Genomic DNA, 13,653 nt, shown 5'->3' with positions numbered 1-13,653 from the left:
AAACCTGCAAATGTCGCGAATGGCGAATCAGAATCAAATATTCGAATGAGCCGTGTAATAAGTGATTATAAAGCAATAAATATGTGAACATTATTAAATATTTTTAAATAGATTGGTCCAGCAGGACGCGCAGCACTTCCTCCAGTTGATGGCCCGACCGATACTGAACGTGGGCCAATTCTGCCTGTTCCGCTGGGTGTACGACCAGTTCTCAGCCGATATCGCATAGAGGTGAAAGCCCCAATATCTACCATTATATTAACAAAAATAGCTTAATTGTTTTGTGGATCAGCGTTTTTGAGATGAACATCTTCTCCAGGTTCTGTTCTGGGGTCTGAGGGACCTCAAAAGAGTTAACCTGGCCCAGGTAGACAGACCTCGAGTGGACATTGAGTGTGGAGGAAAGGGAGTCCAATCTGCACTTATTCAGAACTACAAGAAAAATCCAAACTTCAGCACATTGGTGAAATTGTTTGAAGTGGTGAGCAGAACTTTAGATACATTTCAGAAATAATTTTCTACTTCATTACTGATTAAAGCAGTTACCTCATCCCACTGGATCTGTCTGCTGCCTTTGACACTGTCAATCATCACATCCTCCTGGCTTCTCTCAGTGCTATGGGTGTCTCTGGAATGGCGTTGCAATGGTTTGAGTCCTACCTCTCGGGTAGGTCATTCAGAGTATCCTTGAGAGATAAGGTCTCCGCGTCCCAACAGCTCAACACGGGGGTGCCACAGGGCTCAGTGCTTGGACCGCTACTCTTCTCCATTTACATGACATCCCTCGGCTCGGTCATTCAGAAGCATGGCTTCTCCTATCACTGCTATGCCGACGACACACAACTCTACTTGTCATTTCAACCGGACGATCCGACGGTCGCTGCTCTTATCGCGGCATGCCTGAGTGACATCTCGCTTTGGATGAAGGATCATCACCTGCAGCTAAACCTTGCAAAAACGGAACTGCTTGTGATCCCGGCCAACCCAAAGATTCACCACAACCTTGCCATTCAACTAGGCTAATCAACGATTACACCGTCCAGCACAGCCAGAAACCTGGGAGTGGTAATCGATGATCCGCTTAACCTCACAAGTCATGTTGCCAGCACCACCCGGTCCTGTAGATTCATCCTCTACAACATTAGGAAAATTAGACCTTTCCTATCGGAGCACTCTACGCAAGTCCTAGTCCAGGCTCTTGTCCTGTCCAAACTGGATTATTGCAATGCACTTCTGGCTGGACTTCCTGCTTGCACAATCAAACCTCTCCAGATGATCCAGAATGCGGCGGCAAGAGTGTTCTTCAATGAACCGAAGAGAGTGCATGTAACTCCGCTCTTCATCAGGTTACACTGGCTCCCTGTTGCCGCCCGCATAAAGTTCAAAGCTATGCTCCTGGCCTACAAGACCAACACCGGATCTGCACCATCGTATCTCCACTCGCTAATGCAGATCTATGTTCCTGCCAGATCACTGCGGTCTGCAAAGGAACAACGACTAGTGGTACCATCCCAAAAAGGAAAAAATCACTCTCCCGTACCTTCTCTGGATCTGTTCAACATTGGTGGAATGATCTACCAGCTGCTACAAGATCAGCAGACTCGGTTGCCATCTTTAAAAAACGCCTAAAAACGCATCTCTTCCGTCAACACGTCGCTTATTGATTTTTCCTAATTCTTTTCCCTTTCCTTCTTTAAAAAAAAAATTACTAACCTCACTATTCTTAGCTTTTTATACTGTGCTAGGCTTTAATGGACTAGTTTGATGCACTTATGTATTTTGTTGCCTATGTTGTTATAATTGCTTCCAATGTTTCCTCATCTGTAAGTCGCTTTGGATAAAAGCGTCTGCTAAATGACTAAATGTAAAATGTAAAATGTAAAATGTAAAATGTAAATGTAACCTCATACTGCAGGATCTACCAGAAAATGAGCTCCTCCATCCGCCGTTGAACATTCGTGTGGTGGACTGCAGGGCATTCGGACGATACACTTTGGTGGGGTCTCATGCCGTGACCACCTTGCGCAAGTTCATCTTTAGCTCCCCCTGCAAGACCGCAAATAACTGGGCTCACACAGGTACCTATAATGTGTACTTTGGTTGATAGTCAGTTCTCTTACAATGAAGGACTGATCAATCTTTCTCGGTAACAAACTCTTTATCTTTATCTAAAGTTTAAAACCATAAACCAATGTGTGATCATGGATGTGTGACATTGATTTCCTTTTACAATCTTGGTACAGGCTACTTTTTTTCCAGCTACTCTGACTTTTCGATCCTTTTTCTGTCTTTTGCTTCCTCTGGTCTCTGGTCTTTTCCTACTGTCCTTTCCTGGTGTTGGTATTGGGCCATTGGTTGCTGAAACATATGACCCTGCCCACACCAGCTAGACTGGCCAATGGCCTCATGACGCTCGCCAATGGGATGTGTCATTCCCGCTCCTATTCCCTCCCGGTTTCTCATCCCTCAGGTGATATTGTGGTCAATATGGACCCTGAACCAAACTTCAAGAAGATGGACACGATAGTCAAGCTCGACGCTGTGAGTGCATGCGCTTATGAATAGTGTTTTTGTGCCTTTGTTTGTAACTGTATTTATTATTGTTAAGTGCATGTTAGTGTGTTTGAACACAATCTGTTGTAGATGTTATATTTGTTGTTTTATGTTTTGTGTGGTCCTGTCCTTGTAGACCACTGATGCTGTTGTTAAAATTGACTTGGTAAGCCTTGATTCGTTTTTTGACACAGATTTGAATGTACATCTTACATTTACAATAATATGATTCATTAATGAAGATTAAGATTATGCAACCATATTACATTTAAAATGAAATAAGCATCCTCTGTACCAACAGAACGAGGATGAGAAAGACAAAGAGAAAAAGAAGAAGAAGAAAAAGAAGGGAGATGAAATAGAGAATGATGAACCTGATGAGAGCATGTTGGACTGGTGGTCCAAATACTTCGCCTCAATAGAGACCATGATGGAGGTGAAAGTCTTTCAAAGAATCTTCAGATATCCTTTGTTTGATACTTTATGCTGGTTTATAGTGTACTGTTTATTCATAATAAATGTTCTCTGAATCCAGAACCTCAGAGCCCACGAGGCGGCTCTGGCTGAAGCAGAAGAAAAAGAAGATCTGGAGATAGCAGCAGAGAGTACAGGTAACTACATCTTCGCCATGGACATGCTGTGCTGTTCATAAGTATAACAAAAGTACTGTTGTGTTAGGAAAATGTCAAGTACACTGTCATTCCATGTCATGTTCATCATTTTGGTTGTTTTGGCGTAAAACCAGCCATTAGTAGCCTATGTATTATTTCTTATTGAAAGTAAGGCACCTGATTATTATTATTTTAAAAATCTGTTTAGTTGGTAACTGTTAACAAATGACCGATTTGATTTATTTGGTCATTCATGCTCTGGAAATCTGGTGAATAAAAACGAATGTGCTATTTAGGGTTTTTTAAATAACTGATGGCAAAAATATCGTTGTTCATGACAAACGTCCCTTCAAACTTGCATTAAAGGTGTCATGCCCAATAATTTCTCATTTCCATCCATACCCACCATCCACCCCCAACCCCCTAGAGATCAAAGCTGACGAATTTTCCATAAAAGGCACAAAACTCAAGGAGAAGAGCAAAGACAAGAAGAGCTCCAAGGACAAAAAGAAGAACCATGATGGGACAGAGAAACGGCCTCCAAAACCTAAAGTTGATGAACTCCTAGTCAGTACTTTTTACCATGCTTTTAAATATTACGACTTACAAAGTTTGAATTCTTGTGTTATTCTGAATATGGATTTAAAGCTGAAGTTTGTGATTTCTGAGAGCACTCCCAGCAAACGGCAGATAAATTGATAATCCCATGAGTGATAAATTCATGTTATTTCTTAAAGAAAAGTTGAGCTGGTCTCAAAGACCAAAAGCTTAAATTAATAGTTTTATAGTGCCACAAATATCTACTTTCTTTATGAAATTAATTTAAAAAAAGAATTAATCTTATTGTTTTTTAATGAGGCTAAATAATCTCTAAATATTAATAGAGTCAATTCAAAATATTTTGGATATGAGATAAAGAAAATATTTTAACGTAAAAAGGACACACTTTAGCCTTATAAAGCCCTTTATAGTATGCTTAGTAAAATTGGCCTGAATTTGCTCATTATGATCTGCATCAATGTAATACATTTTTTTTATAAAGGTGTATAATAAAGAGCTGGAGAGTGAATTTGATAACTTTGAGGACTGGCTCCATACCTTCAACCTCTACAGAGGGAAAGCTGGAGATGATGTTGACCACAATGTGATTGATGATGACAGGATTGTGGGCAGATTCAAGGTCAGAGAACTTCTGTGTTTCTCATCATCTGATAAAGTTAAATGTACAAAACAGGCCTTTTAGGTTTGAAGAATAACACGTTTTTGCGGTTTTGTCTCTCTATAAACCAGGGTTCCCTCTGTATGTATAAGTTGCCACTCTCTGAGGAGGTCACCAGAGATGCAGGATTTGATCCTAACATGGGCATGTTTCAAAGTATTCCTCACAATGATCCCATCAATGTTCTCATCAGGATTTATATTATTAGAGTAAGAACATGCTGAAGTCACTAAGTTTCTAGGTTCAAAATGATGCTTTATTTATGTCTTACAAATACACTGTTCATCCATGACATTATTTACTCGACCTCAAGATGTTCAAAATCTGTATACATTTCTTTGATTCAATGAACACAAAGATATTTGGAAGAAATATTATAACCATACAGTACCTTGGCCACCATTGACTATCATAGTAGGAAAATTGTTGAACACAAAAGAAGATAATTTGAAGAATTTTTAGAAAGGAAACATTTCTGGGGCACTTTTGACTACCATTATAATTTTTCCTGCTATGGTAGGGGAACTCGAGGGTGAGTAAATGATGACTGATGATTCATTTTTGGTTGCACTTTATTTTACAGTATCTGTATCTGTAGTATCTCACTGTGTACATTCATAAACTAAAAAATGTGGTACAAGTATTGAAATATAAAAACCTATAAGTTCACTTTTAGTATAGTTATGGTACTAACAAAAAACGTTGTTGTAATTTAGCTGTGAACTTACTGTACTACTGTGCACTTAAAAGTGGGCCAATTTTGTTCCATGTAATAATATTGAAATAGTACACTTACTATACAAAAGAATACTACTTGTGCGTTGTTATTAGTATACTTGCTACTGGAGTATACAGTACTTGGAAATATGATCAATATTCTCATTAGAATTTAATTATACTTTAAGGAAAAATAAACTTAAAGTATACTTATTTTTTGTAAGGTCAGTTATGATACTTCAGTAAGCCATATGAATATGTTCTTTTAGGCCACAGATTTGCACCCTGCGGACATAAATGGTAAAGCAGATCCTTACATAGTCATCCGACTGGGTAAAACTGAGGTTAGGGACAAAGAAAACTACATATCGAAGCAGCTGAATCCTGTCTTTGGCAAGTGAGTAAGCTACTTTAAAGGAATGTTGAAAAACAAACCTCTGAATTTAAGTGAGTTCCAGCAATATAGATGTACTATATATGAAACTGCCCTGTTCTATCTTGTTTAAAGATCATTTGACATAGAGGCCACGTTTCCCATGGAGTCCATGCTGACGGTGGCAGTATATGACTGGGATTTGGTTGGAACAGATGACCTGATTGGTGAGACTAAAATTGATTTGGAGAACAGATACTACAGCAAACATAGAGCTACTTGTGGCATTGCATCTCACTACTCTGTGTGAGTACCATTTGCTCCCTTTCTACTATCTACTATAGTATAGTATAGAAACACATTAAATTTGAATTGAGAACTTTATATCTCACTATGTTTTTAATTTCACATCAAGCCATGGTTACAATGTGTGGCGGGACCCTCAGAAGCCAAGTCAGATCCTTACTAAGCTGTGCAAAGACGGCAAATTGGACGGGCCCCACTATGGACCCGGTGGCAAGGTCAAAGTTGCGAACCGTGTCTTTCTTGGGCCAACGGAAATTGAAGATGAGAGTGGTGAGACGTTTGCAACATTTATCTGAGCAGATTCAGGAATCTTTCTGCATAATAACTTGATCTGCTGCATTGAGAGTTGACCTAGATCTCATCTCATAAAGTCATTATGTAGCTGCTTTTCCTATTCAATAATGAAATATTTATATTTTTTGTTTGGCCTGCAGGTCTTAAGAAGCAGACAGAAGAACACTTGGCTCTTACTGCTCTGCGGCACTGGGAGGAGATCCCACGTGTTGGTTGCAAACTCGCACCTGAGCATGTGGAAACCAGGCCCCTTCTTAACCCAGACAAACCAGGGATAGAGCAGGTGTTTTAGAAATGCAACAAAATAGCAGTGTGGTTACCCAGGAGGTACCTCGATGTTGCTTCATTTATTCTTGATGAACACTCTGATGATGTGCCTCTTTGCTTCATTTTCACAAACCTACAGGGAAGAATTGAAATGTGGGTTGACATGTTTCCAATGGATGTACCAGCACCAGGGCCAGCTATTGACATATCACCACGCAAACCAAAGAGGTGGGTGATGACGTTTCACAACAAAAAGGTCAGATTCGTGTTTTTTATTCAATAAACAAATTTTGAAGATAAAAACTAGATGTGTCCTGCAAAACTGTTTACGACCTTGTCCCCACTAATACATTTTCATTTAAAAAAGCATGTTTTTCTCTATGTTTTGCCTTTCGTCCACACTCTCACAGCGTTTTTGTCAACAAAAATGAAGCTATTTAAAATAATTGGATAGATTTGAAAATACCCTTTTTTCCTATTTTTTAGACTATGAAAGGCTGAGAGGCTTTTGAAAACTATGGCATATTTTTCGTCATGTGCCGTAGTTTTGGCTACTCTCCAGTCTCATAGGATTTCTGAAGTTATTGTTTGGCGGTGGAACGCAAAGATAATCTTTATAGTCTTGTGTCAAGTGCAGCAACAACCCTCATTGGCCATCCATTTAACAAAGACTCCTCTACAGTGCCTCTACATTGACGCAACATTATAAAAAGGTGGAAAGTAAATAGATGCCTGACAGAAATTATGCACGTTGAGGTATTTTACGTTATACTGTGGATATAAGCTGCTTTTGGAAAACATTTAAAAACTATATGACGAGCGATCTTTTAATGCAAACTTTATTGTCAAAAGGAACCAGATTAATTCTATAGTTATTACGCATGCCACCTTTTACGAACTCTGTTTTTTTCAGACTACATGGTTTATTTGTACTATATCTAATCTATTTGTCACACACTGCAGGGTCATGTCAAATTTAATTAAAATGGTGAAAATGTAAAAGTAGCACTGGTAAGTTACATCAACTTTTTCCCTATAAATTCCGGGGTTTCCCTTACATAAGTCTCTAGGCACAGAAAATATATCCTAATGCTTTGATATGTGAGGAACTGAGACAAAAATAGATGAAAGCTTTAATAAATGAGTCTTGCTGAGATGATATTCCTCTTCATAGATTAAGACCCTTAAGCAAGAGATAAACTGCTTCACTATCTAGACATTTTTATTAATTAGTATTCATGGGATGGAAAATGCTAGTGTTCACCTTTTAGACAGAATGTTGTATAACCTCTGAATTTCATAATTGTTTATTATAATGAACTTACTTACTGAGGTCTTGCTGTGGTTTTCATCTAAAGTTAAGACAGAAAGGAACCACCGATGTCACTCTCACTCCTGGTGGCATTTGCTCTTTTCCCCCACTATAATCTTTTTATTGGCTAAAAAGCTTCATTGGCTTCATGTTTCTGAAGATTGTGGCACTTTCTAGCAAGGCTTGTGAAACTGCCCTGTATCGCTCATAGAGATGTTCAATCATGCTCTTTTCCCTCCCCTGCACCCGTCTCCCAGATATGAGCTCAGGGTGATAATATGGAACACTGACGAGGTAATTCTGGAAGACGATGATTACTTCACAGGGGAAAAGTCCAGTGACATATTTGTAAGGGGGTAGGTATGGGCAGGTGTGTGAAAAGTGTGCGGCTTTCTTAATCAGTTACCTTTCTTTGTTTGTTTCTGTTTCCCTTTGTTGTTTATCTGTTCGTCTTGTTGCGTTTTGTGGTTTTTTGTGTATCCACCTCCCCTTCCCCACATCATTGCTGTGCTGTTATCTAGCTTTGAGCTTCGTGTTATTATTTGGAACACTGATGACGTAATTCTAGAGGACGATGCTTTCATGACAGGAGAGAAGATGTCTGACATCTATGTCAGGGGGTACGATACGATCGCACGGCTCGACTGCGCCGCCCATCGCCTGCTTATAGATCTGCACTCACACTCTTCTATTCACAACTTATTATATAACGCAGCCTTCCATACATATCCAGCAAATTAAACAGGACCCTATCATTCACAATGATGATACTAACTAATATAAAAAAAATCTGTGGAATTTACTATTTGGATGAATTTTGTACAAACTGTCACTGAGAATGATTGATAATGGTATGGTCCTGGTTTCTAGACCCCCATTTTGTTATTTATTTCAGGGCTTTATTATGTCTTGGGATGTTTCTTCACACACTGAAAGCATAATTAATGTCTGTTTGCATGCCAAACCCCCTGCTGTTTACAAAATGTAGCATTTGCATAAAAACTATTTAAATGGACTGATCATTTAAAAAAACTCCATTGACCATGGGGTAGAATTAACACGTGTCTACACCGGACGTGACTGGCCGGTGTAGACACAGTCTAAGAGGACATTTTGTGCAATATCCTGTAACCTAAGTTAAGTTTATTTAAAAAGAAAGTTACTGTATATACAGTATAGCCTCAATAAGTGATAGATGAGAATCGCTATTGCATGCATGTGTAGATGCACTTTTAATATATTTGCATGTTTATGCCATTATAATAAGATGCCCTTAAGAACTATGTGTGTATCTTAATGTGTACCTTTTCTGTTCAGCTGGCTAAAAGGACAGCAGGAGGATAAACAGGACACAGACGTGCATTATCATTCCTTGACAGGGGAGGGAAACTTCAACTGGCGCTTTGTCTTTCCCTTCGACTATCTCATGGCTGAGGAGAAGATAGTCATCTCTAAGAAGGAATCCATGTTTTCCTGGGATGAGACCGAGTACAAGATTCCAGCTCGACTGACCCTTCAAGTGTGGGATGCTGATCACTTCTCTGCAGATGACTTCTTGGGTATGATGGGCATGTTTTTCATTTTAAAAGAACAATAAGACAGATTTTATAGGCGGTAAATTATGGTTGTGTGGGGGCCTTAAAAGATCATTCAATTGTGACAATTCAAAACACAACTCCCAGTTATTCTGCTTCCTCCCACATACTGTATGAGCCATTGTATGCGACAATACAGACACTGGTTATTGATAGTAGAATTTACTTGCATGTACAGAGATAAATTTCAACAGTGAGTAGTTCAAGGAAGTGTCATTATTTCTCAATTAACTCACTTGGTGTGTTGCATTCTGAACAAAACACATTTTTCATGCTTTCTGTTAATTTCTGCAGGAGCAATTGAGTTGGATTTAAATAAGTTTCCCCGTGGCGCAAAAACAGCAAAGCAATGCTCTCTCGACATGGTTCTAAAAGAGCAAGAACTACCATCCCTCTCCATCTTCAAACAGAAGAGAGTGAAGGGCTGGTGGCCCTTTGTGGCCCGGGATGAGAATGATGAATTTGAGCTCACTGTAAGTCAAATGACATTGAAAATTGAAAATTTACATCTAAACATAAGATGTGATAATGTTGAACAAAACAGATTATGAAATGGTTATTTACTACCATCTGATTCTTTGTCAGTATGTGGTATATGTGCCGAAATAATAGCATGCGTTTACTCCAATAACAACCGAACCCAACCATATCCTTTTCACAGGGAAAAGTGGAAGCAGAGCTCCATCTACTGACAGCAGAGGAAGCAGAGAAAAGTCCAGTTGGCCTTGGGCGCAAAGAGCCTGAGCCATTAGAGAAACCAAAGTAAGACATTTAGCCGCATGTTTACCCACACTTACTGTAGCACACAAGGAGCACTTTAATGTCTCGAATGTCACATATATCAGTCTCTCTTCCATTAGAGTAGACCGTATATACAGTATATACTATCAACTTTCAGTGGTATTGAGGATGTGCTGTAGAAAGGATTTATTGTTTTAAAGGGGTCATATGACACAGCTAAAACGAATATAATTGTTTGTTTTGGATGTAATGCAATGTGAAAAAAAGACTGTATTTTCCACATACCGTGCATGATAGTATCTCCTCTTTGCCCCGCCTCTCTCTCGCCAGTTAACCAGTACGTAGTGATTGTTCGAATACTGCAAGCGTGTGACGGACATGTAACGTCGGGTTCCAAAGCAATTGTACTGACATGTATGTCCACCTTACCTGCGTATACATTTGAGCGGTCTTAGTCGAATCATACCACGAACCGTTCAGGCAGGTCTAGGTGAGCATTCAGTTTTAGATGGAATGCATCTTTTGTTCCGGCAATATTTTTTGCAGTTTTATAATATATATAATACATGCATGGGCAACTTATAACACACCAAAGACACAGAAAAATATGTATTCGCGCCATATGACCCCTTTAAAGGTGTTTCACAATGAATTACAGGTAGAGCACAACCACTGAAACATAAACTGTGTTTAAGTCAAGTGTTCTTCATTGCAGAACGCCCCTCTGAGGCTGTTAATGTCTCTTTTTAATACTCCAACTCTCCTCTTTCACACCCTTTCTCCATGTGACTGTCTACGCATTCCTGTTCATTTCCTTCATTTCAATCCCATTCCTGTTTTGGATAAAGTCGTCCGGACACCAGCCTTATGTGGTTAATAAACCCTCTGAGGTCCATACGATACTTCATTTGGCACAAGTACCGTTGGCTGATCCTGAAGGCTCTGGCCCTGCTGCTCCTCCTCCTCCTTGTTGGTCTCTTCCTCTACTCTGTTCCTGGATATCTGGTCAAGAAACTGCTAGGGGCATGAAGAAAGATCACTGGTAGCCCATCCTCACTGCGTCTGTTTCCTCTGTTTTCTGTCACTCTGAGCGACCTTTAAGCACATTTCAAAGTGTTGTCTGTCACAGTTTGTGTCTTTTTGCTAAAGGCCCAGTCGCTGGACTTGAGAGATCATGGGTAATTGTTGCCTTTTCCACAACAGCCTTTCCATTTTGTCATTCTTTTTTGCATTCATACCCATTTTTAGTCTTAGTGCAAACATATACTGATCGTTTATTTAGGCAAAGATTTGCAATATGAATTTATTCTTCAGTCTACAGTCCATTTGCTACTGTGTTTGTCGAAACTATCTTTTCCCTGATGTTCCCTTTGGATAAAAGCGTCTGCCAAATGCATAAATGATGTAAGTGGCTATTGAGTAATGTGCATTTGAAACCACTAACATTTACTTCTTTCTCCATCATTTATGCTTTCACTTTTCAACTCACTGCCTCTTACCTGCCACCCCCTCACACGTCCACCATCACAGCCGTCCTGACACCACCTTCCTTTGGTTTCTAAGTCCGCTAAAGGCCATACGATATCTGATATGCAACCGCTACAAGTGGCTCATCATCAAGATCGTCTTGGCTCTGCTGCTGCTGATCATGGTCGGCCTGTTCCTATACAGCATGCCAGGCTATCTGGTTAAGAAGCTGCTGGGGGCCTAAAGATGTGGTAGAAGGTTTGTTTTAGTGATGCCCTGTCTCTCTAAAGTGGCTCACTTGTAAAATTAGTTTCTACCTTCTAACATTTTATAGTGCTTGCATTTTTCATTTACCTCCAGAGTTTTTCATTCACACAGCTGCTCTCTAAACATAACATCTTTTTATGAACTGCATGTCTTGTCCATTTCAATTAGAAAAGAAAAGAAAAGTAGCACTGCAGTGTCTATTTTTGGTACAGAATTGTTAAATAAACTGGACTGTGAATACGAGTGTTCATGTTAACATTTACTACATTGCATCCGATTCTTGGATCGTTTCGTCATTGTCTAGACTAATTGTCTAGAAAATACTGTATGTATTGCTGCTAAAAGCACAATAAGCATGTCTACAACTTACTATAGTTGCTTCATTTTGAATAACACTATGATAAGGTTGCAATCCTCATATGTGACCCTGGATAACAAAACCAGTCTAAAGGGTAAATATTTTTAAATTGAGATTTTTAAATCTGAAAGCTGAATAACTAAGCTTTCTATTGATATAGGGTTTATTAGGATAGGACAATATTTGGTTGAGATATAACTATTTAAAAACTCTGGAAAATGAGAAAATGCCCTTGGAAGTAAGTTGTTAATCAGAGGCGATGTAGCAGGCTGTTGCTATGAAAATGCAGCTTTGTTTTAATGCTCTCTTTTGGCCTACCGCTGTAATGATGCTGTGGAGAGTAGATGAACCCGAAAGCTGAAATTCTAAGCTTTACATAGATACCAAACTTGAGTGGGTAATTCTCAAAGAACGAGCAGCAAGTGAAAAAAAGGTTTTATATATTTACGGTCGGAAATGTACTAAATATCTTCATGGAACATGATCTTTACTTAATATCCAAATGATTCTTGGCATGAAAGAAAAATAATTTTGTCCTATACAATGTATTTTTGGCTATTACTACAATTGTTCCAGTGCTACTAAAAGAAAAACATCCCAAAATCAAAATGGTTGTTTTTGATGTTCAACATGTTTTAAGATCTCCTGGATAAATAAAGATATTTTAGATGACATCCGAGAGATTTCAAGGCCTCCTCAAAGACATGATGGTTATAGTTGTTGTCATGGTCCAGAAAAGTACTTAAGACACCATTAAAATTGGTCCATCCGCTCATAGTGGGTCAATTCAATTTTTTTTAAGCAACGAGAATGTTTTATGTGCGAAAAACAATACAAAATAATAACTTAAATCGATATATATTCGCCTCTGTCTTGTCAGTCTATTGTGCGCATTCACAAGACAAAGGTTTTGTGATCCAGGGTCACATGATGTATGTCATTTGATTACCCTTGGCCTTGCAGTTTGCACTATGAATTCAAGAATAATGTTGTTTACTCATTTAGAAGAGAGGCTTCCAACCCTGTTCGTAGTGGACCCTTAACAGTATATATTTTACATATCTGCCTTTTGTGAAACACCTATTTCCGGTCTACTGTCCACAAAATACTCTATGTACTAAGATAAGTTCAAAGGTAATGTTTGAATTAGACATGTTTTAGGGACAAAACTAAATTTGTTTTTGGGGTCCTTCAATAACAGGAGTTGGAAACCACACATTTAGAGAAACATATAGAGATGAATTAGAAAACTCTGTTTTATTTGACATTTAGAGTTAAATAACTTCATTCATTTCTATGTTCCCTACTGTTAGTTTATTTTGCTTGCTGTGTACATTTACATTTAGTTAGCTTGATATTTATTGTTGTTCTCTTGAATTAATAGTAAATTTAACAATGGACTTCTTTGCACTGATTTAAGCCTGTTTATAAGGGTGTATTTTTCATTCTTGTATGTGTGCAATATTGATGTATTTATTTTTGTCGGAATAAAACAAATAAAACTGGTTGAAATACAAAACATTGAACAATTGTGTGTTTATGCAGGCCTGTGTATACTTAATTGTTTGGAAAC

At 38.7% G+C, this 13,653-nt stretch overlaps 1 protein-coding gene across 2 annotated transcripts in view; it reads left to right on the top strand.

The window, feature by feature from the left end:
- otofa (otoferlin a) overlaps positions 1-13,589 on the top strand; it is a 53,006-nt gene extending 39,417 nt beyond the window's left edge. The window contains exons 27-46 of one of the 2 annotated variants that reach the window (XM_079474171.1): positions 112-231; positions 320-481; positions 1,916-2,078; positions 2,471-2,541; positions 2,690-2,719; positions 2,855-2,989; positions 3,089-3,164; positions 3,592-3,731; positions 4,207-4,344; positions 4,455-4,592; positions 5,370-5,497; positions 5,609-5,779; positions 5,889-6,049; positions 6,214-6,356; positions 6,480-6,568; positions 7,910-8,008; positions 8,970-9,211; positions 9,542-9,720; positions 9,909-10,009; positions 10,837-13,589. In XM_079474171.1, coding sequence (XP_079330297.1) covers positions 112-231; positions 320-481; positions 1,916-2,078; positions 2,471-2,541; positions 2,690-2,719; positions 2,855-2,989; positions 3,089-3,164; positions 3,592-3,731; positions 4,207-4,344; positions 4,455-4,592; positions 5,370-5,497; positions 5,609-5,779; positions 5,889-6,049; positions 6,214-6,356; positions 6,480-6,568; positions 7,910-8,008; positions 8,970-9,211; positions 9,542-9,720; positions 9,909-10,009; positions 10,837-11,017 — 2,667 coding nt within the window. In that variant the 3' untranslated portion in view covers positions 11,018-13,589. Of the gene's footprint in view, positions 1-111; positions 232-319; positions 482-1,915; positions 2,079-2,386; positions 2,542-2,689; positions 2,720-2,854; positions 2,990-3,088; positions 3,165-3,591; positions 3,732-4,206; positions 4,345-4,454; positions 4,593-5,369; positions 5,498-5,608; positions 5,780-5,888; positions 6,050-6,213; positions 6,357-6,479; positions 6,569-7,909; positions 8,009-8,969; positions 9,212-9,541; positions 9,721-9,908; positions 10,010-10,836 lie in introns of both variants that reach the window. The other variant, XM_079474170.1, reaches the window with a different exon arrangement.
- The last annotated feature ends 64 nt before the right edge of the window (positions 13,590-13,653 follow it).

This window comes from Barbatula barbatula (genome assembly GCF_947034865.1).
Source record: "Barbatula barbatula genome assembly, chromosome: 15".
Lineage (NCBI taxonomy): Eukaryota > Metazoa > Chordata > Actinopteri > Cypriniformes > Nemacheilidae > Barbatula > Barbatula barbatula.
The sequence above is the reverse complement of the archived record's forward strand: the minus strand, read 5'-3'. Positions and strand labels throughout refer to the sequence as shown.